This window comes from Telmatherina bonti, assembly GCF_933228915.1.
Source record: "Telmatherina bonti genome assembly, chromosome: 5".
Classification (NCBI taxonomy): Eukaryota; Metazoa; Chordata; class Actinopteri; order Atheriniformes; family Telmatherinidae; genus Telmatherina; species Telmatherina bonti.
The window spans coordinates 7958641-7986532 of NC_136623.1; the positions used below are offsets into that span (position 1 = coordinate 7958641).

General features: G+C 44.6%; 1 protein-coding gene across 1 annotated transcript; it reads right to left on the reverse strand.

Moving 5' to 3' along the window:
• Positions 1-3915: 3915 nt before the first annotated feature.
• Positions 3916-27892, reverse strand: nr2f5 (nuclear receptor subfamily 2, group F, member 5). The gene is made up of 4 exons (XM_079240692.1): positions 26713-27892; positions 18205-18485; positions 16838-17084; positions 3916-5922 (listed from the first exon to the last, which is right to left on the reverse strand). The coding sequence occupies exons 1-4, from the start codon at positions 27077-27079 to the stop codon at positions 5603-5605; spliced, it is 1215 nt and encodes a 404-aa protein (XP_079096818.1). The 5' UTR covers positions 27080-27892; the 3' UTR covers positions 3916-5602.

Genomic DNA, 27892 nt, shown 5'->3' on the forward strand with positions numbered 1-27892 from the left:
CTGAAAATGTCACATGTTAAAATTAAATAATGTATGGACGTTATCTGACAAGTGACAAATTATTAAACAGCAAATGTGTGACATCAACTGGATTACCTGAAACTGGTCACTGGTTTTAATATATGCACAACAGCATCCAACCAGATTTTCTGGTCCCACTTTGGTCCCTTTAGTCCCAACATGACATGGTTTAACCAGCACAGCCTACCTGAGTCCTGCTGCTGACCATGTCCATCCCTTTCTGAGCACAGTGTAGCATCTTCTGATGGAAACTTCCAGCAGGATGATGCACCATGTCACAAAGCTCACATCATCTCCACCATGACGATGAGTTCACTGTCCTCCAACGGCTCCACAGTCACCAGATCTACATCCAGCAGAGCAGCTTTGGGAGATTCTCATCATGATGAGGTGGAACGGGAGATTCTCATCATGATGAGGTGGAACGGGAGATTCTCATCATGATGAGGTGGAATGGGAGATTCTCATCATGATGAACGGGAGATTCTCATGGTGATGAGGTGGAACGGGAGATTCTCATCATGATGAGGTGGAACGGGAGATTCTCATCGTGATGAGGTGGAACGGGAGATTCTCATCGTGATGAGGTGGAACGGGAGATTCTCATGGTGATGAGGTGGAACGGGAGATTCTCCTCATGATGAGGTGGAACGGGAGATTCTCATCATGATGAGGTGGAACGGGAGATTCTCATCATGATGAGGTGGAACGGGAGATTCTCATCATGATGAGGTGGAACGGGAGATTCTCATCATGATGAGGTGGAACGGGAGATTCTCCTCATGATGAGGTGGAACGGGAGATTCTCCTCATGATGAGGTGGAACGGGAGATTCTCATCATGATGAGGTGGAACGGGAGATTCTCATCATGATGAGGTGGAATGGGAGATTCTCATCATGATGAGGTGGAACGGGAGATTCTCATGGTGATGAGGTGGAACGGGAGATTCTCATCGTGATGAGGTGGAACGGGAGATTCTCATCGTGATGAGGTGGAACGGGAGATTCTCATCGTGATGAGGTGGAACGGGAGATTCTCCTCATGATGAGGTGGAACGGGAGATTCTCATCATGATGAGGTGGAACGGGAGATTCTCATCATGATGAGGTGGAACGGGAGATTCTCATCATGATGAGGTGGAACGGGAGATTCTCATCATGATGAGGTGGAACGGGAGATTCTCCTCATGATGAGGTGGAACGGGAGATTCTCATCATGATGAGGTGGAACGGGAGATTCTCATCATGATGAGGTGGAACGGGAGATTCTCATCATGATGAGGTGGAACGGGAGATTCTCATGGTGATGAGGTGGAACGGGAGATTCTCATGGTGATGAGGTGGAACGGGAGATTCTCATGGTGATGAGGTGGAACGGGAGATTCTCATGGTGATGAGGTGGAACGGGAGATTCTCATCATGATGAGGTGGAACGGGAGATTCTCATCATGATGAGGTGGAACGAGAGATTCTCATCATGATGAGGTGGAACGGGAGATTCTCATGGTGATGAGGTGGAACGGGAGATTCTCATCATGATGAGGTGGAACGGGAGATTCTCATGGTGATGAGGTGGAACGGGAGATTCTCATCATGATGAGGTGGAACGAGAGATTCTCATCGTGATGAGGTGGAACGGGAGATTCTCATGGTGATGAGGTGGAACGGGAGATTCTCATGGTGATGAGGTGGAACGGGAGATTCTCATGGTGATGAGGTGGAACGGGAGATTCTCATCATGATGAGGTGGAACGGGAGATTCTCATCATGATGAGGTGGAACGAGAGATTCTCATCATGATGAGGTGGAACGGGAGATTCTCATCATGATGAGGTGGAACGGGAGATTCTCATCATGATGAGGTGGAACGGGAGATTCTCCTCATGATGAGGTGGAACGGGAGATTCTCATGGTGATGAGGTGGAACGGGAGATTCTCATCATGATGAGGTGGAACGGGAGATTCTCATCATGATGAGGTGGAACGGGAGATTCTCATCATGATGAGGTGGAACGGGAGATTCTCAGGGTGATGAGGTGGAACGGGAGATTCTCATCATGATGAGGTGGAACGGGAGATTCTCATCATGATGAGGTGGAACGGGAGATTCTCATCATGATGAGGTGGAACGGGAGATTCTCATCATGATGAGGTGGAACGGGAGATTCTCATGGTGATGAGGTGGAACGGGAGATTCTCATCATGATGAGGTGGAACGGGAGATTCTCCTCATGATGAGGTGGAACGGGAGATTCTCATCATGATGAGGTGGAACCGGAGATTCTCATCATGATGAGGTGGAACGGGAGATTCTAATCGTGATGAGGTGGAACGGGAGATTCTCCTCATGATGAGGTGGAACGGGAGATTCTCATGGTGATGAGGTGGAACGGGAGATTCTCATCATGATGAGGTGGAACGGGAGATTCTCATCATGATGAGGTGGAACGGGAGATTCTCATCATGATGAGGTGGAATGGGAGATTCTCATCATGATGAGGTGGAACGGGAGATTCTCATGGTGATGAGGTGGAACGGGAGATTCTCATCATGATGAGGTAGAACGGGAGATTCTCATCATGATGAGGTGGAACGGGAGATTCTCATCATGATGAGGTGGAATGGGAGATTCTCATCATGATGAGGTGGAACGGGAGATTCTCATGGTGATGAGGTGGAACGGGAGATTCTCATCATGATGAGGTGGAACGGGAGATTCTCATCATGATGAGGTGGAACGGGAGATTCTCCTCATGATGAGGTGGAACGGGAGATTCTCATGGTGATGAGGTGGAACGGGAGATTCTCATCATGATGAGGTGGAACGGGAAATTCTCATCATGATGAGGTGGAACGGGAGATTCTCATCATGATGAGGTGGAACGGGAGATTCTCATCATGATGAGGTGGAACGGGAGATTCTCATGATGAGGTGGAACGGGAGATTCTCATCAGGATGAGGTGGAACGGGAGATTCTCATCATGATGAGGTGGAACGGGAGATTCTCATCATGATGAGGTGGAACGGGAGATTCTCATGGTGATGAGGTGGAACGGGAGATTCTCATCATGATGAGGTGGAACGGGAGATTCTCATCATGATGAGGTGGAACGGGAGATTCTCATCATGATGAGGTGGAACGGGAGATTCTCATCATGATGAGGTGGAACGGGAGATTCTCATGATGAGGTGGAACGGGAGATTCTCATCATGATGAGGTGGAACGGGAGATTCTCAACACAATGTGGTGGAACGGGAGATTCTCATCTTACTACATAAAGACAATTTATACCACAACTACTCAATCGTTTGAAAAAGATCAATTATAACCCCAGTTATACACCAGTCAAGCCTGATTAACCTTTATCTGAACATCAGTTCAACTCAGCACCTTCCCATTCATGACATGTTATTGCAGAATTAACTTGGCCAGTAGAGGTGCTCATGCACACGAGAACGTGAACACGAGGTCAGAGGTAAAAAGCATTGCCGAATAGTTTTTAGAGCGCCACTCGGACCTTATTCTCGAATCCAGGTCTTTATGATCTTTCCTCCATGTCGCAGTGACAAACACTCATGCTTTAGTTAGCAACCAATTGTGAAAATGTTGTTTGCGTTACAGAGACCTAGTGCTGCATACTGCCCCCTCGTGGTGACCTCCGGTAATAAGCATATGGCCGCATCTTGCTTCTCTTGGTCACAGAGAGTATGAACAGAAATGTGGCAGAACGTTGCTGTGCACGCCTGCGTACACTGCAAGTACATCCCAGGCCTAAATGTGTACTCTGGTCAGTAAAAACAAACAAACAAAACAACACACACTTTGTGTGAACAATTTTTTTTATTTTAACTGATGGATAATCCATACTTCCAAACAAAAGTAGAGGGGATCAAAACAAACTCATAGAAACTTTCTGTGAATTTATTTACGAACAGACAGCTTTCTCAGGTCCCAGATGGCTTTTCCAAATGCCGATACTTGACATTGATCCTACAGTGTCATGTTGGAAATGTGAAACAAACTTGCTTCCACCAAGAGGAAGAAAAAAACATTGAAATGCTCCTACACTAAGACGCAGTCCTAAGTCTAACAGGGATCATGTTGCAACATAGACTGAGGTTGTCAGAGGTTAGTGATACATTGCTGTGTGGTATCTTTATAAGCTCAAACTATATGAGTTGAGGGTTTTTTTTTCTTCCCTAAACGAAAATAACAGCAGAAGGTGGAAATGAATTTACACGAGGTCTAAAACTTCCAAGTGCTGATGATGTTAAAGCCGTCAAACATGGATATTTTAGGCTAAATAACCATGTTATGCAACACTTTTTAATCTGCACCTTACATTCTGACATCATGCAAACTCATTTCCACTCCTGACAGGACATAATACCTGTTATAACAGGTAACGAGAGATTATGGCACAGTCATAAGATAAATGCTCAGTGACAAAAACTTTGTTCTAAGGCAGGAACAGCTAATTTTTGTTTAACACCCTCCCTCCCCCCAAGTCTAAAAGGTCCAATATTGACAATCATTAAAAAAACAAAACAAAGAGGACTGCGGTGAAAGCATAATGACAGGAGTTCATCTGAGCTTCCTGAAGACGCTCAAACGGGGGAAAGTAGAGAGAACTTAGCAGTGCTGTGATTTTACAGGAGTGAATAAGTGGGTCTGACTAGTTTTACAATACAAGTGCCTAAACTTTTATTTGTGTCTTTTTACAAATGTATGCCCCCCGCCCCTTCTGAGACCCCAAAACAAGTGTTGTCCAGTTCCAGACAAACCAAAAAGTCAAATTTCATTACCAACACGGCCACAAATATATTCAAACAATACGGATTTGTCAGCTTTGGCACAGGCTGCTGATAAGAGTAAAAATCTGCTGGGTTTGTCTGTCTGTCTGTCTGTATACCAACCCTCTGAACCTGAGCTCTTTTTTTCCACAAAACCCTAAAATGCCGTAGACGCCTATGTATCAATGATATACTGTACATATGGACACAATCATGAGTTTTCTCTCCATATAAACAGTGCTAATACAAACACACACAATAAAACATGTCCTCTGCAAAAGTTCAAGACATTTTGGTATTTGTCTTTTTTTCTTCCTTTTGTTTTTTTAATGGCTTCTGGTTTATTTTTTAAAAACTGGTGAATGTACAGGAGGCCTTGTGCTGTCAGCTGTGGAGTCCAGCTGGCAAAGCCTTCGCTCAGTTTGATTTCTAACGCAGGTGCTCGTGAGCGTACGTCGAGGCAGAGCGCCACGTTTAAGCAGATGTTTGAGGATTTGAGACGTGAGTCCAACAGACCTGCTGGTGAACTGCGCAATAACCCATTCTACCAACCTGTCCACCTCATGCCACATCTCAAATGTAGACTGCGCCATCAGCAGGGACTTCACCGGACCGCTGCGTCTCCATCGGCAACGGACGAGGATTGGCTGGCTTGTGTGACCGGGACAGTGACGTTTCGTGTCTTTCAGAGTGGAATGGTGAGGGAGGTGCTTCCTCTGGGAAAGCTGAGAAGAAGGTGGACTGCAGATGATGAAGGGAAGGAGAGAAGGAGGCCGGAATCTGTTTCAGGGGCCGTTCTCGTTGTAGTGGAGGGAGAGAGGCCGCTCGCGCTGCACGGCGGGCATGTAGGGCCAGTTGTAGCTGGAGCCCGACAGCAGCATGTCACGGAGCAATGTCTCGATGGGAGTCTTGCCCACCAGGCGCACGAAAAACAGCTGCTCGATGACCGGAGAGGAGACGATGCGCAGCGAGGGGAGGCGGAGAAGGAGGCGTCCAAAGCGGTTGGGCTGGCTGGGGTACTGGTTTCTAACGTACTCCTCCAGGGCACACTGGGACTTCTCCTGGATGCTCTCCACATGGGCAACATCTGACAGTCCCATAGCATCTGGAAGAAAGAAAGAAAATGTAAAAAAATTAGAGCAAAACTGGGTGGACAGAGCAGAAGAACGGCGTTCCAGTCGCTAAAGGAAAATATTAAGGTTAGTTGTAGTTAAATGGGCCATGTAAAGTAGCTTCATCAGGGTGACCCTTTCACATTCCTGCCATCATCATGAAAATGTCCACAAATGTACAAATGTACTTCATGTGTGAATAACCTAAAGAACATCCAGAAGCATGTCCGACAAGTTTAACACTTTAAATTCCAGTTGAGCGACATTTGAAGGTGGAACAATGAAAAACAAGTTTCACAGCTTTTCACAGGGGCTAACCGTGTCAAATGTAAGCGAGTTGTGCCTAAATAAAATAAGATAATAATAATAATAATAATACTCACAGAGCAGCTAAAGAGCTGGAATCTACACTAAAATGTTTTTGCCTCTGATGTTCTGTTTTTACAGTATTATCAGACTGATACTCTGGTTGCACAGAGAATAATTCCCAGCCAGTCAATCCTTTAAAAGGGTCGCGTTTAAAGGTCAAACACATGCCGACAAAAAAATCACAGCGTGGGACCAAATTAGAACAAAAACAAAATAAAAATATCCAAAAAATTTAGCTCATTAATTCTTTTTGGGTTTTTTTTTTGGTTTCATCCCTCCATTTGTTAGTTTAACCAAACAACATTATTTTTTTATTAAAGGAACCTTTAAAGTTGCGTCATCTCCATTTTGTTCAGACCATTAGTATCACAAAAGTTGACTCTTTTTTACTTTTTATAGGAAAATAGAGTTTGTGTAATTTGGATATTTAATAAGCGCACTCCAGCTGAGCCATGCAGCATAGTCCGTGATGTTTTGGAATAACCCTTTAAAGCCCGACCCAAGATAAAAAAATGGGAAAAATAGAAAATCATTTTTATTTTCAGTTTTAATTTGGCCCTTTAACAAACATAAGAACAAAGATGTTTTGTATATTAAGCCTTCATTGCTGTGTGATGTTAAAATGATTGTAATGCCAAAGGTTTCCACCAGGGGGCAGAAGGCACAGATTATGTAAAACATGGTTCTCAGTTAAGTTTTTACCATAAAGTGATGCAAAAGGTCTCAGAAACTGTCAGCATAAACATAAAACTGGTGGAAACTGCAGCGAACACTGCTGACAGGAGCTGAGTGGGTGCAGCATTTGCCCATCGCAGCATCAGATGCTAGCTCGGCCGTTTATGTCGGATATGCATCAGATAATAACAGAGGAGACAAACAGGCAGACAGTGAGTCTTACGAGAGGAAATAATGCAACAAGATGAAGACTTTGAGGAATAATGGATGAACAAATGACAGGTTTTACATTTCGGTTTGCAGTTTGTGCCTCTACTGTTGTCTTTGTCCTGTCAGTGTGGCTTTAATGCAAAGAAATAGTGATGACTCCTGCTTGAGAATCATGTTTGCTTCTCATGTCGCTGCAGGCAGCAGCTACATCAGGACACAAACACCAAACTAAAGCTTGTATATATCTTAAAAGGCACCATGTTCACCCAGACGGTGATTAATGAATCCAACAATGCAAGTTGTGGTCATCTGAAGACAGCTGACACTCTGGTTCTAACGTCAACATGTGAGCTTAAAGAAAGATATTCATGATAATCTTCTTACACAATCATCTTTTACAAGTGGCTAAAATATGATCAAACATAGTGTTTCCAATAAACTATGGACCTCAACCAGCTGGACGCGGCCGAGACGTTGCTTCTGGGAGGTCATATTAGATCCGGTGAATGCATACCTGCAACTGTAAAACGATTTTAAAAAATCCAGTAGTTTATGGAATCGGATTAGTTTCAGAATCTCCAAGCAGAACCTTTTAAAACTCAAGCAAAAAAAAACAACAATTAAAACCAAACAAGCAAGAATCAAAACCAAAGACTGTGAAGCGCAACCAAATAGAGAGAAGAGAGAAAGAGGAAGAGGAAACTACAAACAAAACTACTCAATTTAACCAAATAAAACCCGAATAGTTTTCATGATTATTTTTTTTTATTTTTTTTATTTTGAGATAATTTATTTTACTTAAGTTATAGAAAGTTTTGGTTTTAATTGTTGTTTTTTTGCTTGAGTTTTAAAAAGTTTTGCTTGGAGATTCTGAAACTAATCTGATTCCATCGTAGTTTAGAAGACATATAGAAACTATGGCTTTGACTCGTACACGGATGTTCTAAAACATGTCTGTATTTACTCGTTTATTTGTGAGGAACAGAGCAGATAAAATATGGCAGAATTAACCAAAGCGCTTATTTTCATCCTGCAAAGGTCCCAAAAACTTCCCCTGGAATCACCAAAAAACAGAAAATTGCTCCATATGAGGTTCACATGTGTCACATTCACATGGGAACCACATGTGCAAAAATGTTTTGGAATTTTTTACAAAGGTAAAGTGCATTTATCCACATGTGTATGACATGAAAACTATATGAACATCACATGTAGTTCACATGTACATCTCGTGTTTGTTAAATATGTTTACATGTTCACATGAGACTGACACACAGTTCACATATGAAGAACAAGGAAATAGCACGTAAATCACATGTTCACATGTGCCTGACATGTAGCGTTTACTACACATGTGAGTCACATATGGATCATGTGATTTACATGTGCTTCTGGAACATTTTCATGCCATCCACATGTGAAGAACATCTGAATCAAAGAACATGAAAACCCATGTGTATGCCGTTCACATGTTAGTCACATGTGTTAGACCTGTGGTTCACATGTGATACGCCACAGATTCACATGCGAAGAACATGAAAAACACACACAGATTACATGTGAATGATGTGTTTTACATGTGTTTTTGGAACATTTTCAAGTGATACACATGTGAAGAACATCTGAATCAAAAAACATTAAAAAAAAATCACATGTAGATGACATGTTCACATGTATTTGACAAATACAGTTTACTGCATATTTGAATCATATGGATCACATGATTTACATGTGTTTTTGGAACAATTTCAGATATTTCCACGTTAAGAACATCTGAATCAAAAACATGAGAACTACATGACAATCACATGCGAACCACGTGGTTTGTCTTAAAAACAATCATTGATTATTGAGCTAAAAGTGATGAAAAAGCGCTAAAAGCAAAAAACTGACACTAATGTTGTTAAACTCAGAATAATCAGTTACATCAGTAACACGACGTCTTTATTGATTATTCATTTATCTCTGGAAGAGATAAATGAATAATGTTCTGCCTCTCACCAGAACATGACCAAACCACAAACCTTCCCACAGGAAGTCGCTCTGCTGCTTCACTGCAAAACCTGAAATCTAAGTAGGATTAAAAATCTTAAATTGAGTACACATATGCTTTTTTTTTTTTTCATTAAAGGTAAGATAATTCTTAGTTTTTATGCCAGAAAATTCCTCTTGTTTTAAGAGTATTTTTACTTGTCAAATTGCCAAATGTTCTTGTTCTGTTGGCAGATAATTTATCTTATTTTAAGCAACATTTACCAAATTTTTGTATATATATATTTTTTTTTGTTTTTTAAGGCTGAGTTTTTGCAGTGTAATATTGATTATAAATAACACTACTTTTAGCATTTTGTAGGTTAATGTCTTCAACATAAAGGATGAAATGTTTTTTATTATTAAAGTGGGAGAGATTTTGGCCAAACGGGCCTAACTCCAGGTTGTTGCTGCAGAGATGTGTATCTGCTCCACCCTGTAGTGTGTGTTCTCAGCACACCACGGCGCTCGCTTTCCCCTCAGCTGGAGGTCATGTTCTGCTTTCCACCTCATCATACCTCGGCCAGAGACTCACACACAGCCTAGAGAGTGTGTAACGCTGTGTGTGATACTTTTCACACCCTCAGTGTGGAGACTACAGCGCAGGGATTTAGTAAAGGAGGTCAGAAATGTGTGAACTCCAAACAAAGATGCCGTTTTCTCTCCTCTGCTTCGTTCCGTACGACGGTAAGCGGGAGCGCGGCGACGACGCTCACCGAGTGAAACCACGTTTCCCCAGATAGGAGCTTCATGAAGCCGATTTATTCCCGAGTGCCTTCTTTCTCGCCTGTGAGTTTTAACCCGTCACCTTGCATCACAGGTCCCGCAGGTCATCACACACTTTGAAGCGTCCCCAGGAGAAACCCGCCCTGTCGGGCTGACGTTCCACTCTGGAAGAAAAATGTCATTTCCTCCATGTTTTAATCAAGCGTTTCAATCCCTCCCCACCTCCAGTGGCCTCTCTTCATTCTGTGTGAATAATTGCTCCCAGTTTGGCTATATTTCCCGCCACGCGGGGGGGCGGCCGGGCTGCGGTGCCATTTTGAGTCCTGCGTGACAAGACGGTCACTGGCTGGTCAGGATTAGCCGAGCTGTCTTCGCGACTGAGACCGCTTCGCGTGCTGAAGCGACAGCTCGGTGGGCGCCCTTCCACGCCAAGCACCGTGTTCTTTTGTGTGATCTGTGGGCACACATGGGGTCAGAGGGGGTGAGGGATCGGGGTGGCAGGACTGAGATGCCCGCTCTCTGATGTGGCTTGATGGGCCTGGTTTTTCACGGAGGGGGAGTAGAGGGAGGGGACTCAGAGGGAGGTCAGAGGGAATTGGTGTTTGTCTGAGCTTGTTAGGTCAACCTAGCAGGTCTGCAGGAGTCAGGTTTATTAACAGGTCTGCTGTAAGTGTGTGTGTGTGTGTGTGTGTGTGTGTGTGTGTCTGGTTCCATTATATTCATGTTTCAGAGCTGAAATCTCACACAGATGAATCTTCTTTTGAAAAGAGGTTCAGTTCTTTTTTTTTTTGAAGTGTGTGAGCATGTGCATCTGCCCGTACAGAGACGTAGCATGAGATGCTCTGGGCAACAGGGGTTATGTAGGTCACGGCGAATCCTCCTTCTCACTGAAACGTAGCATACATAATTCAACTCCTGCGGCGGCGGCAGGGGTCCTGGGGCTTGGACTCGGCTTGAAGTTTGGGGTTTGGGGAGCAAGGGGAGGAGGAGAGGGGGGTGAGCGGGAGGGGGGGCGGTGGTGACTGTTTTCAATAATAAATGGGATCATGAAGGAGAGATGACTGATGAAAGCAGGGAAGAGAAGGAAGAGGTGGATCCACCGCCGCCCACACACACCGAGCCGGGTCGGCTGAGACGCTACATGACCGCCGAGTAGATCTGACAAGCCGCGCACGGCGGAAACGCAGGAAAATGCAATTTAAAAAGAAGATAAATACATGGAAAAGAAACATATCAGTGTTGGCTTCTGCACCATCCAGTTCCTCCTGGGTCACAAAGCATGATCTCTCCGTGACGGATCCCACATGTGACAGTATTTTGGCTGGCGCTGGAGCCCGGTGACTGCTGGGATAAACCTCAACAGGGTCTGTGTGGAAGCAGGATCAAAACAATGACTATCTCAAGGGTTTTGTTAAGATGTAAAACTATCATATTTTGATTTAATGTCTGTAGCTCCGCGGGGGTTGAGGGGGTGGGGTATATTACCACATAATGTAGGGATAGCCTCAAATATCTGCTAGCTTACAAGAGCTTTTGTTATGAAAAACTGAGCTAAGAGAGGGTTTATTGGGGGTAATAAATCACTATAATTAAATAATATTAATAAAATAAAGTTGTCCAATTGCTTGTATTTATTAATCAGGAATAATGCATCTCACATTACCTAACTGTTTTTTCCATATCTTACGTGAGCAGGAATTAAAACAAACTTGAGCTTAAATCTAAAAGAGGAGATTAAAGTGATGCACAAGCAGTTCTAATGGTCAATAGATGCCTTTTAGAGCCGAACAGAAGGATCAAATTGCAGTAAAATTCATGGAGGGCAGAGACCATGACTAGCAGGATGACTGAAGCAGCAGCATTTACATATGGAGCCAATGAGACGGTATCTGCTGCCGCAGTCGAGGTCACCCCTCGGTCAGCCTCCGTGGAGGTGAAAAGGTTGTGGATTAAGCGCCGAGCTTTTACCCGTTTAAACATTGATGTCTGTTTGTAGTTTCTTCTTCTGTTGTGGCAGAAAAACAGCCGTGGAGTCTGATCGGCTGCAGTTTGTAAAAATAAACCTGCATGAGCCGTCTCTACCGAAGCTCAGTGTGAGGATATGACCTTTTTTTTTTTCCAGAATCTGATGCTATCTTTTTTTTTTTTTATTATCAGCAAACTGTTTCCAATAACTGGATGGCAACTGAGCATATTTCATGTCTGAAAGCCCTCCCCGGGCTGGAACAGTCCCTTTAAACACGGCACAACTCATAGCTGCTCGGGTTCAGGCTGGTTTCTGGAAGAAATTTGACTGAACGAATCTCAGCGCTTCAATCTTTCCTCCTCCACATCTTCACCTGCGTCGGTCGGCTGCTGCGACCCGAGCCGAGACGCAACAGCTCCAACGGGCTTTTTCTGTAATTCTCACTTCATTAAAAAAGTTTAATAACAACCTGCAACTCGTCAGCTGGTAACACTGGTAAAAATAAATTAATGTGGCATTTTATTATCTAAAGAAAAAGAAAATGAGGACATGTTAGATTCTATTAACATCCAGGCTGAATTGTTTTATTAGACTTATTAGTTATGATTCTGCATATTCAGTCAACTTTAATATGAGTTACAAATATTTACGTTATTAATCATGATGTTGTTAATCAGAACTGAAATTTAACCCTCCAGATGCAGCATAAACTTGTTTTTTTCTTTAGGTATGAATGAAAACTTTCTGACTGGCAGTGCTACCACTACATTCCCATTAACACCACTCCAGCCCATATTAAACATCTACTGGCTGCATGATGACTGCAGCGTGTCGTTTAAAGCTCCTTTCTACCTGAACAAAGTTCAGCCGAATGAGGAGAAAAATTCTAACAATGAGCATCAGCCGCGTGGCGCTTTGACGGTTGGACAGCTTGGTGGTTGGACGGGGAAAAGGCCGAGGCCGACAGCGAGTTGAAAGGAGGCAGGTTGTGGTCGAGCAGACCAGAGTTTACATGCAGAGCAAACACAAAGCTAAAGAAGGGAGAAAACCGATTCAGACGAGGGCTCTGAAGTTAACCGATTACTTACATGATAAGTTAAAAAGGACTAGTTATTTAGTTAACTCTGTTCAAATATTCCATAATATCAGAAACCCAAAACTCTTCTTGTTATTTAGGTTCATCAAGCTAAAGTTTAAAGCCAGTTGTTTTAAATGCATTATGGATGAGGGTCTTTTGCTCCTACCGTTGATAAATGAGATGTTGATGTTAATGGGATTTAAAAACATTTGTCAGATATTGTACATATATGTGGTTAATTTAATCCTGATTGGCTGGAAACTTCAGGAATCTTTGGGAATAGTGTGATTTTATACCTGTATGTGTGTGTGTGTGTGTGTGTGTGTGTGTGTGTGTGTGTGTGTGTGTGTGTGTGTGTGTGTGTGTGTGTGTGTGTGAGACCCAGTTGGGATGTAATTACATGTGTCATCTGTGCTCCGGTTGAATAAGCCATTTTATTATTAGAAAGGAGTTTCCCCTCTCTATGTTTAAAAAAGGAAATCGCCCTGATTGGCCTTTCTTTCATTCAGGTTAAGATGTTTACATGATCAGGGATCCCTGTTGACATGAATATACCGGTCTACAGAATTAACATGTGCCCCATAAGTCCGATTAGCTGCTTCTAATTCCTCATTGTCTGTCTGAGCCAACATAAACCGTCTGGCAGAGGAGAGCTGGTGTGTTCTGTTGACATCAGAAGCTACAAATAATCCTCTGTCCGTTTCTTTAGTTGTACGTCGCTTCCCAATGCGAGTCATTCAGAAAAGGTGTACGGCGAGAGGTAGAGTTAGCCGTCTGTGTCAGATTATATGACAGCATGGATCACCTTCCTACACTCTGGAGACGAAGGAAGAGAGTGGATCGATCAAAAAATACTTCCCCTCTGTCTTCATTTATAACCTGGGAATGCTGGGGGGTGGAAGGTTACATAGAATCTCTACGATCACAGCTACGTCACAGAGATACCCGTCAAACGAAGGCGCTTATCTGCTTACATCTGTGAAACGTTCTGCTCCTGCTTCAGTTACCTCTTTTATACAGCAACGTGTCTTTTCACTGACATAGATGAAAAGTTTTCTGCAATTTCAAGTCAGAATTTATCAAAAAGTCAAAGCGAGAAATGAGTTTATCCAGTTACAGCGTTAGCGCCGTAAATGTAAAAACAATCTGCATTAAAGGACGTCAGTTAAGTACATGTCTGACTTACAGCCTGCACGGGGAAACTGGATGTACTGTTGCTGATGGGATGACCAATTTGGCTTTTAGCTGAGTGTTTTTTACTTTCTGCATGTTTAACGCAAACATGGCTGTAACACGGTTCGACTAGCGTGCATGCTAATCTGTAAACATGGGAGCTGATTCTTCACCGAAATCACAGCCAGCCTTGGCATAAGCATCGATCTGACATCTATATTTTCTGCAAGTCGCATTAATGCAAAGGGTTTCGAAAGCCGGAATCACACCGCACTCACCAGTAGCTAACAATTTAGAAAGCCATGCTATCCTCATACAACTGTTAACCAGCTAAAAACCGCGGTTGTTCCACGTCTCTCATTCTTTAAGCAGGAGATCGGGTACCTGTCAATCAAAAGGACACGCCCCTAAACATGCTAAATTTAGAGATTAAATTACTTCTAAATGGAGGAGTTATAAAAAAATTTAATCCCACAGTTGTCATGAAGGTAAACCTGACCTATTTAACCTAAAACGGATTTTTGATCCTGGCTGTAAACATGTTTATTTCTGCTGTAAACCTTTTTATTTCTGCTGGAAACCTGTTTATTTTTGCAGTAAACATGTTTATTTCTGCAGTAAACATGTTTATTTCTGCTGTAAACATGTTTATTTTTGCAGTAAACATGTTTATTCCTGCTGTAAACATGTTTATTTCTGCTGTAAACATGTTTATTCCTGCTGTAAACATGTTTATTTCTGCTGTAAACATGTTTATTCCTGCTGTAAACCTTTTTATTTCTGCTGGAAACCTGTTTATTTTTGCAGTAAACATGTTTATTTCTGCAGTAAACATGTTTATTTCTGCTGTAAACATGTTTATTTCTGCTGTAAACATGTTTATTCCTGCTGTAAACCTGTTTATTTCTGCTGTAAACATGTTTATTTTTGCAGTAAACATGTTTATTCCTGCTGTAATCATGTTTATTTTTGCTGTAAACCTGTTTATTCCTGCTGTAAACATGTTTATTTTTGCTGTAAACATGTTTATTTCTGCTGTGAAGTTGGTCTTTTTAACATGGGAGTCTATGGGGATTCGCTGTTCTGGAGCCCCTAGTGGATGAAGGGGGAACTGCAGTTTTTGGCTTCACTTTTGACCCCCAGAGGTTTGTAACTTCAGTGGAACACTCTGTGGCCCAGTTACATTTCACTTTACTGGTAAGTAATTGGTTACTTATGTCAGCTTATGTTGGAGCGTTAATATTCCAAATAGTTGGAGTTTTTTTTCAGAATTAAAATTATCTTTATTAAATAATGTTATCATGAGGTTATTCCACTGTTGACATGGCAGCTGCTGTGAGGAGATGCACTATAAACTATGTGTGCTTTGCATGTATTTAACATTAATTTGCTTTTTTTTCTTTAAAAGGTTCTGATCTGGAACCTAATCTATACGTCTCTATATGCCATTTGTTCTCATGCCAGGTTGCAGGGAAGCCGAAGTCAGGCGAGAAGCAGGGGACAAGTTAAGCCTCCCTGCCCTGCATGTTTTAGACATGATCCTCCTCCAAAGCACCTGAGTCAGATCATTTAACCTCCTCATCAAGTTATTTGCAGCCTTTTAACGAGCCTTTATTTCATTGAGGTGTGTTGAGGTAGGGTTGCCTATAAAACATGCAGAGCAGGGGGTCATGAGGACCGGAACTGAGAAACACTGAGTTGAAGTCACCTTGAATCATCAAAATTTACTCCAATAAGCACCAGATTTTCTCCACATACAATATTTTATTTCTAAGGATATTAACGGGGGTACATTTCTAATTTTATTTACATTTTATTTATTGTCATTTGTCTTTTAATTTAGTTGATTTATTTTGATTCTTATATGAAAATGCTTAGAAATTTCTTGTCATATTCATATAATATAAATATTCTACAAAAATGTAGCTGTAAAACCTGAGTGATGTAGTGCATTGATTGACTCACTAATGAAGTGACTAGTTTGCAGATGCACCACCCTGACCCATGCTTTACTGGAAACCAGCTGATAAATCTCTGTCCTGCATTAGAATCCCAACATCATGCTCCCATGTTGGATTTTATTGGCTGTAATGATGTTTCCACTCCCCTTCCCTTCTTCAGACTCCTGATTTCTGTTCACAGTCGCCGACTCAAATCCCCACAACACAGTGATACACCTGGTTCGTCACACTGTTCATACATAATAATTATAAAACAACGCACACATTAATAAATAATTAAACAAATAGTCCTATAATTAACTTAAAAATGACTTTATAAAACCTGATATTTTCTGTTTAGTAACTATAATTAGGCTAAATTTTAAAATCTATGTCGAAGCTGAAAGCAGAAAGACAACAAGGTTGCCACAAACACAACCGGTTCTCCACTCAAAGAACCGTCCACATGTCCACACGTCAGTGGGTTTGTGGTCGTGCGTTTTCCTTCTGGTGTTTCTACAATGAAGCTTCAGATTTTGTAATAAAAACCTGCCTGAGTTCACCGACAACATCCGCTCTGAGCGCTTGAAGCTTTTCAGACTCAAAGTTCCTCCTCGCTTTGAGGACTTTGGTCTTAACCAGGAGGAGAAGTTGCTGAAGTGGAACCGGGAATATCTGACTTCCCAAACAGCTGGTAAACACTCCCATTCCCACCCAGCTGTGTTTTCTACCAGACTCACCAGAAGTGAAGAGCACGATGGACTTGAGGCAGGAATACTCGGCCGTGTCGACCTGCAGGGCTTTCAGCTTCTCCACCTGCTCCTGGAAGACCCGGATGTGGTCCATGAAGGCCACAACGCGCTCTGCAGACATGGGCGAGGCGTGCAGGCCGGCGGCCGCCAACAGGGGCGCCACGTGAAGCGGCATGGAGCACTGGGCGGCGTTGAGGACAAACAGCTCGCTCCATGACATGCGCAGCAGCGCCACCTGCAACACAAGCAGCCGCGGCGTTATGGAGCTGGAGAAACGGGGCGCCCTCCTCCTGTTGGCTGGGTTCTAACCCCCCCCACCTCTTTATCTAAAACATCATTTAAATTATTCACCATGGTTGGAAATCTTTCCTGCTAGTTTGTCCGACTTCGAGCACAATCAGGAAACATCTACTCAGCGCTTCGGTGGATCATTGATAAAATACAACTTAAACGTTTTTTAAAGGCCTGGATCCATTTTTTCCTTCTGAAATGGTGAAAAACTGAAACGAGACGTTCAGAGTCAGAATAGACCCTAAAACAGGTCTGAAACCTCCAGATCACGCAGCTTCAAACTCATAAAAGCTCTTTTTAAACATTGTGCAAGACTTTAAAGCTTTGAACTCACAAGTTCAAATCTGTCACCAGAGAGCTGCCTGCACACTCTCATCCTCACCGAGGAGGGAAATTTACCTTTTTATAAAGTGTCACTGAAAATTAAATAATGACGGAGAAAGGAAACAACTCTAAACTATTAAATGTAATAAAAATGCAGATAAAAGAGCAACATTTCAGGTCTGAAGGTAACCAGAAGATGCTAAACTGGTGGGAAGATTTGGGGCTAACTTGTTTCGGTGCAGAAAATCCAGACAGAAAGGAACTTCTGAGGGAAAAACGCGACCAGTAAAACGTTTAGTCAGAGGAAAAATATACAATATTTCAGGCTCTGACTTGACGTTAATGATACATTAACAATCTGGTGCCGCTATAGCATGACATATTTGTGACGACTGCGTCTGCCAAATGTGTGTGTGCATGTTAGTAGGTCAGCCAGGTCACTGTGGGTGTAAATCTACATGAGGGGGATCGGTGTCGAGTCGGTCCACGTCGGATGTGTGGCTGCTGGTTTCTGCCCAACGGGACTCTTAGAAATCTGATTAATACAAAAACAAACATCCTTTGTTTATTTCCAGCTGCAGATTTTTGGTAAAGTGAAGCCAGAAGGTGTGAAATGTTCCAGAAGATGTTTTTTATTTAAGCTTCACGCCATGAGAAGCCAAAGCTAATTATCTCCACTCTGACTTGCCGAGTTTTATTCTCTGCGTATCGTTTCTAAACGGAGATGAGGAATAACTCACCTGATCCATGAGTTGCAGGTCGGGGAAGAACGGGATGTTCTTCGCCCACTCCACGGCGCTGAACAGCAGCCTCGCCGCCAGCTCGCAGATGTTCTCGATGCCCATCAGGTTGTTTCCCTGCATGCACTGGGCCCCGTAGCGAGACGTGGGGTAGGGCTCGGCGCGCAGAAGCAGCGAGATGAAGCCGGACAGGTAGGGCTGGCCGTTGTACGGGTCCGTGCCGTTGGTCAGGTACTGTCCCGGGCTGCTCTGCGAGTTTGACGTGCGTCCTCGTTGTACCGCTGCGGAAGATGTGAGAAATCAACTGAGTGACTTTTAGGGTTGGTATTAAACTTCCATCACCACTGGGGGGGGGGGGGGGGCGGGTGAAAAGTCCTGAAAGCAAACCAGGCTTGCTCAACGTGGACGATGGCGGGCGGCAGATAAAAGCCAACATTTCTCTGACTGTGGTGGAAAAGTGGCCGGACCGGGGGCCACTCCACACTGCTGCTGCACATCAATGAGTAATGACAAGCAGCAGCTGGTAAAGATATAACACTTCTTCACACCTACATATGTTATGCATCCGCACATGAATACATGTAACACCCCCCCCCCCCCCCCCCCCCCCCCACAGGCCCTGTTTCGCCAAATGGCTCAGCCTGAGGCGAAAAGGGCACACAGAGGCCAAGCTCTCTGACACGCACACACACATGTCCCAACCCCCCGCGGGTGTGGAGTGATGATGATGCAGCGAGCGCTCAAAGGCCCATTTGGAAAACACCTGTTCAGTCATCCCCACTGTCTGACTAATAACTCCATCTACTGTTACACACAGCAAGTGTGAGAGGGGAGGGAGGCAATGAAAATGCAAAGACGGGACCGTGTGTGTGTGTGTGTGTGTGTGTGTGGAGGGGGGGGATGAGGTAAAAAGGCTGAAATGGTGAGATAAGGCAGAGAGGGAAAGGTGATAAGTTGAGAAAAGGGAGATTGAGGGCTGAGAGTGGAGAAAAGGTGAAATATGTCTGAGATGAGGCTCCAGATCGAGTCAGGGTTTACAGAAAGAGCCAGCAGGTTGAGGGAAGGCTTCCCGACTCTCCATCACCTGTCAGCTCACACGCAGCAGATGTGGCGAAGCACCGTGACACTTCTGAAAAACGAGAGGTCAAATCACTCAGCCATTATAAAAACGCCTTTAATTGCAGCTTGTCTTGTGCGCTGAAAAAAATAGCTCTGCACAGAAGGTGTTGACCTCAAACTGGTGGTTTCCCCTGAGAACTGGGAGAAGACCGCGGCGTCTGATGGCAAACTGGGCTGAGTCAAGGCGAGGTGTCGCAAACATGTTGCACAATGCTCGTTCTTCCTCACACACACCCGGCTGTCGGATTGACTGCATGTCTCTGTCGTTGCAGGACTTTACAAAGAAGAGGAACTCTAACAGCAGTCTGAGCAGCGGAGGTGAAAGTGCTGCATGACGGGGCGAAGCCGTTTCCATGAAGACTAACCGGTTAAATCTGTTTTCAGCCACTTCAGGCGCTCTGAGGTGCAGAGAGACCGACTGAGCGCTCAAACATGCGTGAAACAAGGGTTGGAGAAAAAGTTCAAATGGTTGCCGTGCATTTCTCCAACACGTTTCCAAACCAAACCCTGAACTTTACTTCGTCTTCCTCACTAAAACTTTGTGGTTTAATTAGAAAACCTTCTGACAGCGTCGCGCCGCCATCGGTATGAGCACCGGAAAGACGCCAATCCTGCCAAAAATCAGCGAATCGGCGAGTAAATCAGTCTGATCATCATCTGTTACCATGGAAACTTAATCATGGTCTTTATTTCTGCCTAAGCACACACACACACACACACACTCAGGAAGTTTCCCAATCTTGCATGTTAGGCCAAGAACCAGTCGCACAGTCGTCTCCGTTGTGCTAGCGTTTTGCTTTATGCTAGCAGTTTGGCATCATTTCTTATTAGAAAACCCGGCGAGCCAAACAGCGACATGCCTCTAGGGTAGGCCGGGAGTTTCCAGAGGCAACGCGAACGCTGCCAGATGTACGTCCTGAAGCGTTGGAAAGCATCCGTGCTGCCGTCACATGAAAGTGTACGAAGAGTTTGATGTCTTTACGGAAAAACTCAACAAACTACGGCAACAATAATAATAGGATTTTTTGTTTTTTGAGGAATTTGTAAAAGAAAGTTGGAAAAAACACGTAATTACGTTTAAGGATGTATCGCTCTAGATCTCCGCTGTGCAAAACCTTCTCTGCAAGTCGGTGTATTTACTTCGTAATTATAAACGTTCTGCAAATCGCTGTTTCGACGGAAAAAACAGGTAGATCTTTATCAGCAACATGCAGCAAACATAAATCATGTCTCCCTGACCAAAGATTGGCGATGCAGGAGACCGTTTACATGTTAGTCCCTAAACCTAACTGTGTAGATCTGCCTGAAACTAACCACACTACGAGTCAAATAAACTAATCCCACCTGCAAACATGTGAAATCTGAACAGAAAGAGGATTTCTGACACGCTGGAAGGAAAAGGAAGAACATCTGGTGTTTGGCTAAACGTTTGACAGAATGCAGACTGACGTATCTCTGCGTCAGCAGCAGCTCTTTCGCTCCTCCAACATCCCGCTTGGTTTGAGGGAAACGAGTGAGACGGCAGCATGAAAGTGGAGAAACGCCCTCCAAAGTTCGTCTCTAACTGGACCGTCGTGTTTGTGCGTCCTCTGACTTCCCTCTTCTCCCCTCCAGCTTTATGAAGACCGTGTCACTTCTTCAGAAGTAAACATCCGAGTGTGACGTTGGAGGCGTGTGCTGACGGCTACCCCCCCCCCCCCCCCACGCATCGGTCCAGAGGCTAAAGGTCACCTTCTGAGTATCTCAGACGCCGAAGGTTTTGACAGAATGGCGGCGAATCGGTCGGACTTCCATCGGCCCGCCCGGTGGCGCCGCCTCGGTGCCTCTCTGGAAAAAGGCGACTCCGAAACTTTCACTTCATTTAGCATCACACAGAGCTTCTGGTGGCGCTTCAGTTAACAACGGTTTGCATGTTAGTTCACTATTTTCCTGCATTCTATTCCCATAAAAGTCGTTTTGTTGTTTTTTTTTTGAGGGGGGGCGCAAATGAACGCAGAGCAATAAAAGCAAAAAGTTTGAATATTTAAACACTTTAGATTCAATTATTTCTTCACATCTTCCAGACAGATTTGTAATTTAAACCAGTTCAAGTCTGTAAAGGCCTGTTTCCAGGTCCAGGTCCAGGTCCGGGTCCGGGTTCAGTCTGGTCTGGTATCCAGAGTGGGGGGGGCTTCATATGCTGCAATCATTTGATTGGTTGGAAAGAAAGTGATCAGGAAATGAGAGCAGATCAGGAACATCTCCGCGGTTAAACATACGGAGGATTTGATGTTCTTTGAAGCCACATGACAAGAAGAAAAACTGGACATCCAACTAGAATCGTCTCTCAGGACTCGTGTCTATCCCACAGTGGTCTCGTATCTTTTATATTCAGCCACATGAGAGGAATAACATGTCCTCCTGCTGCAGGTGGACACCATGAACAACCCACCTGCCGACTTCTCCAGGAGGAAAATCTCTCAGGTTTAAGAAGAAAAAACTAAAGTTTCCTCTGGGAAAATCAGAGCTCTGATTCAGACCTCTCTACCTTTAGACCTTTCTGCCCTTTCAGTGCCTCACCCGTGAATTTCCAGCCATTAATCTGCTCTTATATCAATTAGTGTTAAATCCTGCAGATGGCAGCGAATCTACTTGATCCACTTGACTTTTCAAAAGCCTCGTTGTGGGGGTCAGTCGTGTCTGAGAGGCAGAACACTTGAGGACGTCTGACTGAAACACACTGCGCTGTTTTTTCCTGGCCTGCAGCTGGCGAAGAGGCCGAGGAGCCGAGGGGAAGGAGGAAGGAGCGGAAAGGCAATGCTGGGGGGGTCTGAAGGAGCAGAGAAGAAGAGATGTGGTATCTTGACATATGGGAGGGCAGAAAGAGAGCAAGAGAGACAGAAATGACATTAAGCAGATGCCTGAGGATAAGAGAAAGGAAAGCAGGGTCAGAGAGAGAGATAACGGATACATAGGGGGATGGGACTATAAAGTAAGTCTGGGGTGTCTGCAGTGATCTGAGCTAAAACTTGAAGAAATAAAGCTGTGTGTGTGTGTTTCCTGGGCCTGCCAGCTGAAGGAAAGAGGGATGAAAACGGAGGGATGGTGGTACGTTTGGCTCAAAATGCCACTGCCTGGCTTCCCTGGGTTGGCCTCTGGGTCAGACCGTTAGTGGAATTACAGCAGCTAAATACAATTACAGCCTCTCAACATTTGGACTGAAAGGTCACGGTGCGGCTGCTACTCTGCCTCAGTCTAATAGCTGCGTTTAATAAGTAGCTTTTCCATTTCTAAGGCTTCCGCTGCCGCGCACAAACAATAAAAACAATGAAAAGAAACCTGTTTCCTCACATGAATCTGTGTCATCTACCCCCAGCGGAGAGTTACAGAAGGAAACGATCCAAAAAGCCAGAAAGCTAAAATCAAGATGTTTATCCACTAAAAATACCTCTGGAAACGTAATTCTATATGCTTCAGTGTGTGCAAACGCACATGTGTGATCCAGCTGAGAGGGTGGTGTGCGATGTGACACCAAGGTGATACCCCCACGGCTCTCATAGTTTTATTTTGGCCCTGAACTTTGACCTGCAGGTTACTGCAGCACAGTTAACGACGCTCGGACCAGCAGAAAGGAGCCAGTGTGTGAAGGGAAACCTTCTGCTGTGAGAAGCCACAGCTTTTTACGCTCTTCTCTCCCGATTCTCCCACAGACCTGCTATTATTTATGAGCTATGTTCAAACAGTGTGGTTGGCCGAGTCCATGGTCCACTGTTTTTACCCCATTGTTTGAAAATTGTGCAAGAGCGTGTTGTCGTGCCATTCCTGCAGTGTTTGCTCTACAGAAACATTTCCAGACGCCAGAAAAGAAAACTTAAAGGCACGACCAGAAGCAACAAAAGGAAGGCATGTAGCAGGAAAACAGGAGGAATGAGCTGCAGATGCCTCCGCTAGTTCATGATGCAGACATATGCTAGTATTACCTGGAACCTGTTGGATGGACAAAGCGGGAACTATTCCGCTTCATAAAGAGATTACATGATTTATATGTGTTCCAGCAGGTTTAATCTGCCTCCCAGCGGCCGAAAATAAGAACAAAAACACGAGGAAAAGCAGGTGCGTTGATGCATCACACTGTACGAAACCCTGATTCTTTAAACTTCAAGTTTACAGTAAAACTACGTGACAAATAAAGAACCTTCCTTTTAATTCCAGAGTTTCACAGCAAAGTCTGCTGCTGCTCGATGAGCATGGAAGATATAATCAGTAAATGAATAAAAACAATACATCTGAAGTGGCTGGTTCCCGTCAGAATGAGGCCTTTTCCAGGCTGACGTCCTCTGCTGTTATTACTAGTGACCCGAGCGACTCTTAAAAACAGGTTAAGCTGCTTAAACCACCAGCAAATCGGAGATCAAACTACGTTTGCTCCTGTCATATAAGGAATAAAACCTTTATGTTGGAGCATCAACAGGCTCCATGGCTCCCCCTGAGCAGCGCTGAACATGTCGATGTGAGACACTCTCCACTCAGAAGCCTCCCATACGGACTGGTGTGGACGTTCTGCAGCAGCTGAGTTACTGGGAAACATGAAGGTTTTTAGAGTTAAAGAGGGCCGAGCTGCAGCGTTTTGCCCCGGTCATGGATTAGTCAATACACACACTGTGTGATGTGGGTCAGAGGAGCCAGCAGCCTTCCCACTGCCCGACATCTAATGTGGGAATTCCAGATTCCTGCACAACAGATGGATGTTTACCGCCACTACACTCCAGTAGTTCTACCAACTGAGCAAATCCGTGTGGTGTTTCAAGACAGTGAGACAAGATGCTTTTATCCTGGTGCATAAACGCCTCAATCAGCCCACTAAGCTGCTCCAAGTCTTGTGTCAGCCGGCAAAGCGCTGACAGGAAAACAAGCGGACGTTCTGGTGCAACAACAACCCTTTAGGAGTCTGATTCCTTCTGAAAGCGCCGCTCAAATGTTTGCTGTCATGTCGCTGAGAGCTTCTCTGGATGGAAGTCTCCAACAAATATTATGTTCAACTTCAGCGTGCAGAAAGAGGCCAAACGTCCCCTTTGGGGGGAAAAAAGAAACACTCCATTGAAAGTGAAGAGCTTCTAAATGTGCCACTCATGAAGCCTTTAAAACGAGCTCAATGTGAGTCTTTCTGCACAGAAACATGAGAAAAACTGTTGGAATTTAACGGTGGATTAAAGCAAACGGCGAACATTAAAATCTCTTCAACACAACGGTGGGAGCAGAACATCCCCACAAAGCCACACACACAACGCCACAAAGCTCCACAGATCTTCTGCATTTCGAGGCTCTGGTAAAACCTCTGAGTGTGACCATCACACACATGCAGATTTCACCCAGATCCTAACTGGGAATAAACACATGCTGACTGCCTGAACTGACCCTGCTGAATAATCCAGAAAACATGACTTATGGATGACCTCTGCGGAGCAGCAGCGTTAACAGTCCCGCCACTTGTTGACACTTCTTCTTCTTCTTCTTCTTTGAAGCCCAGGAAAAAGATGTTAGGATCAATTATTCATGTCAGGATCCGTTTCAAACATTTATGAATATGCACCTTTAGAGAAACGTCTTTTATGCATTTTTCAGGGAAACAGTTTCACTCCTGGTTTTCAATCCTCCAAAGTCTCAGTTTAGAGCTAATTATTTATTATTGATCATGATAAAAGCCTGTCAAATGGGATTACTGGACACTCCAGTTTGCTTAAACTGGAACAAACACTGCTGACAGCACAAGAAAACAAAACTAGACAACAAAAGGAACATTTTGGGACAGATTCTGCTGAATTTAAACCCATAAAACACACAATTTCTACCCAAAAAACAGCTTAAACGTCTCCATCTCAGTCCCCAAACATCCTCCCGCAGATAAAAGAGGTTTTTTTTCTTTTTAAGGGTTGAAAAATATCTCATTTGCTGACAAAACTCCTCATTAACACCGACAACTGCGCGCTTTATGCGTCATTGTGAGACTTAATCAGATGGATGGGCAACATTTTGTGCAGGAGCTGCTGCGGCGCATCAGGAGATTTCCTCGGGTTCATCCAGTCGGAAAGGAGCGTGACCGACTCGGTGTGGCTCGCGGCTTTCCTCCCTGCCTGTGTGTACAGTCACACACACACACACACACACACATACACGTCCAGATCTAAGGAGGGCGGGTTTTCCCACCATATTTACATTTTATTCCAACGGAGAAAAAAAAAAAAAAGAAAGAAAGAAAAGAGAGAAGGGAGGAGGAGACTCTGTCTATCTTTCAACATCCATTGCCTGAGTGTCCTTGAGCAGCGCTGGCTGCTGATGACCTTATTCTGTCTTCAGAGAGAGGAAATAAAGAGGCTGAAGTGCAGAACTTCCACTGACTACGTCATGAACGCAGAACTTTGCACCAGAGTCGCAATTAGCACCTAACTGCGCCTGTGGCACTTTTCCAAGGTGTGTGCGCGTTAAATGGCCTTCCGTGCACGCTAAAGCGGGACAAATATCCAGCATGGATGGAGTCAGGAGATCCCGGAAAAAACCGCAGAAATGCGCCAAAAATAACCGAGTTCATTCCTGAAGCTGCAAACAGCAATTAGCGCACATCAATTTATTGTGGTGAACATTGTAAATCCGCGCGAGCGCACGCCTCGTGGACGCGGGTGTCGCTGCTCAGTGATAATTAAGAAGGGGAGCTCTCCTCTGCGCCAACACGTTTCCACTGAAGCTCTTTGGCATGAAGTGACCCGTTGTTAATCCAACACAATGCAACAAATGTAGCGGCATCCTGTGATAGCGGCTCGGGGTGTCGCTGCGCAAACAGCGCAATTAAAGCGCGCAGACAAAGGGAGGATTTCCAGAACTGCGCAGAGATGAAGCACTGTGGGACCCGCAGGTGGTGACTGATTATTTACCCATAATTACAGCCGCCGTGGAAAAGCCCTTCCACAGCGCACAACTTTCAAAGCGCGCGCATCATTAAAGCCTTTAATGCGCTCAGATTTCTCACTAAAATATGTTTATTTGCGTTATGATGAGGGAAAAAAAACATTAGAAATAGTCATATTCAGACTTTTTGCTGTCTTTGTGCTTTTGATCCAAATCACTTTGTGCTCAGAATGTTGTCAAACTATAAATTCACGCATCAAAGGGATCAATATTCCCAAATTTGAAATGTTGGAAAATGTTTTTTTTTTTTTTTAATGTAAAATGAATAAAGAAGTAAAGCATTACTGGGCAGATGAATGAATCCCAGTTGCTTCAGTCTTTTACTGGGAACTCACAGGATTAATGATCTACTAAAAACACGTTTACGCACAACTTTACGCACAAACGGTTGTTTATGTCATCAATGTCTGCCATGTTTTCACCAGCCAGTAAGAAACCAGTCAGCCATACCTTCTCTCCTCATGCCGACCTTCAGGCACTTCTTCAGCCGGCAGTACTGACACTGGTTCCTGTGGTGCTGGTCGATGGGACATTCTCGGTTCCCCCGGCAGGTGTACGTCAGGTTCCGCCTCACTGAGCGCTTAAAGAAGCTTTTGCATCCCTCGCAGGTGAACTGGCCATAGTGCTTCCCACTGGACTTGTCCCCGCACACCATGCAGTCTACGTTGGGGATCTTGTCCCCGGAAAGTGCGTCGTTCCCCGGGGTGGAACCATTGGGAGTCCCCGGTCCCCCGCCGGGCTCCTGGCCGCACATCTGGAGCTGGGACCCCGGATCTGCAGAAATGTTCTCTGGCCACTGGGTTACTACCATTGCCATGCTATCCCCAAACACTTGGTCTTTGTTTAAATCACAGAAGGAGTCAGACTGCGTGATAGAGATCCGTCCTGACGTCTTGAAAGAAAGAAAAAAAAGGAGGGGAGGGCGAAAGACGCGTCCCCTTTCCTCAGAGGTCAGTCTGGGCTGATCTGAGTTCAGCTGCGTGAAATAATAACAACAATAAGAACAATAATCAATACGACTGAGTTCTTTCTGTAAACATCTATCAAAGTTTAGAGGAACAGTGGAGTGTGGAGCTGATCGACGCGCCGCAGTGAAGCCGACCACTCCCGGAGCTCCTCGCTGCACAGCGATCCATAAACACGCAGTTCCTCCCAGAATCCCCTTCAGGAAAGTCACTCCAACAGGTCGGCGCTCTGGTCAAACACCTCGCTGTCCACGCGCTCGCGAACTGACACGAAAGGTAAAAACTTCTTCACACCTTTCTTCAGCCCCTCTCCGCGCCGCGCGTGCGCTCTGTGAACACAGACTCTTTATTTCAGCACGGACCACATGCTCATTGTGTTCTCTGAAGCTTTTATTTTAAGTCCCAGTCAGGAAAGGAGCAGAGAAACGCGCGCGCCCGGAGGAGAGGGCGACCCCGCTTCCACTTTTCCTGCGCGTCGCGACGAGGCTTTGGGATAAGGAGGTTAGCGTGCGCGCTGGGGTGCATTTACCAAACACACACACAGCTGAAATATCCTCCCCCCGGTCGATGTTCCGCGTGGGACCCAGCTGAAGCAGATTGTTGAGGGAAGAGGACGCTCTCTGCGCGCGCGGGGGTTGCGCTTCTCCCACCGACTGCCTGTCTGC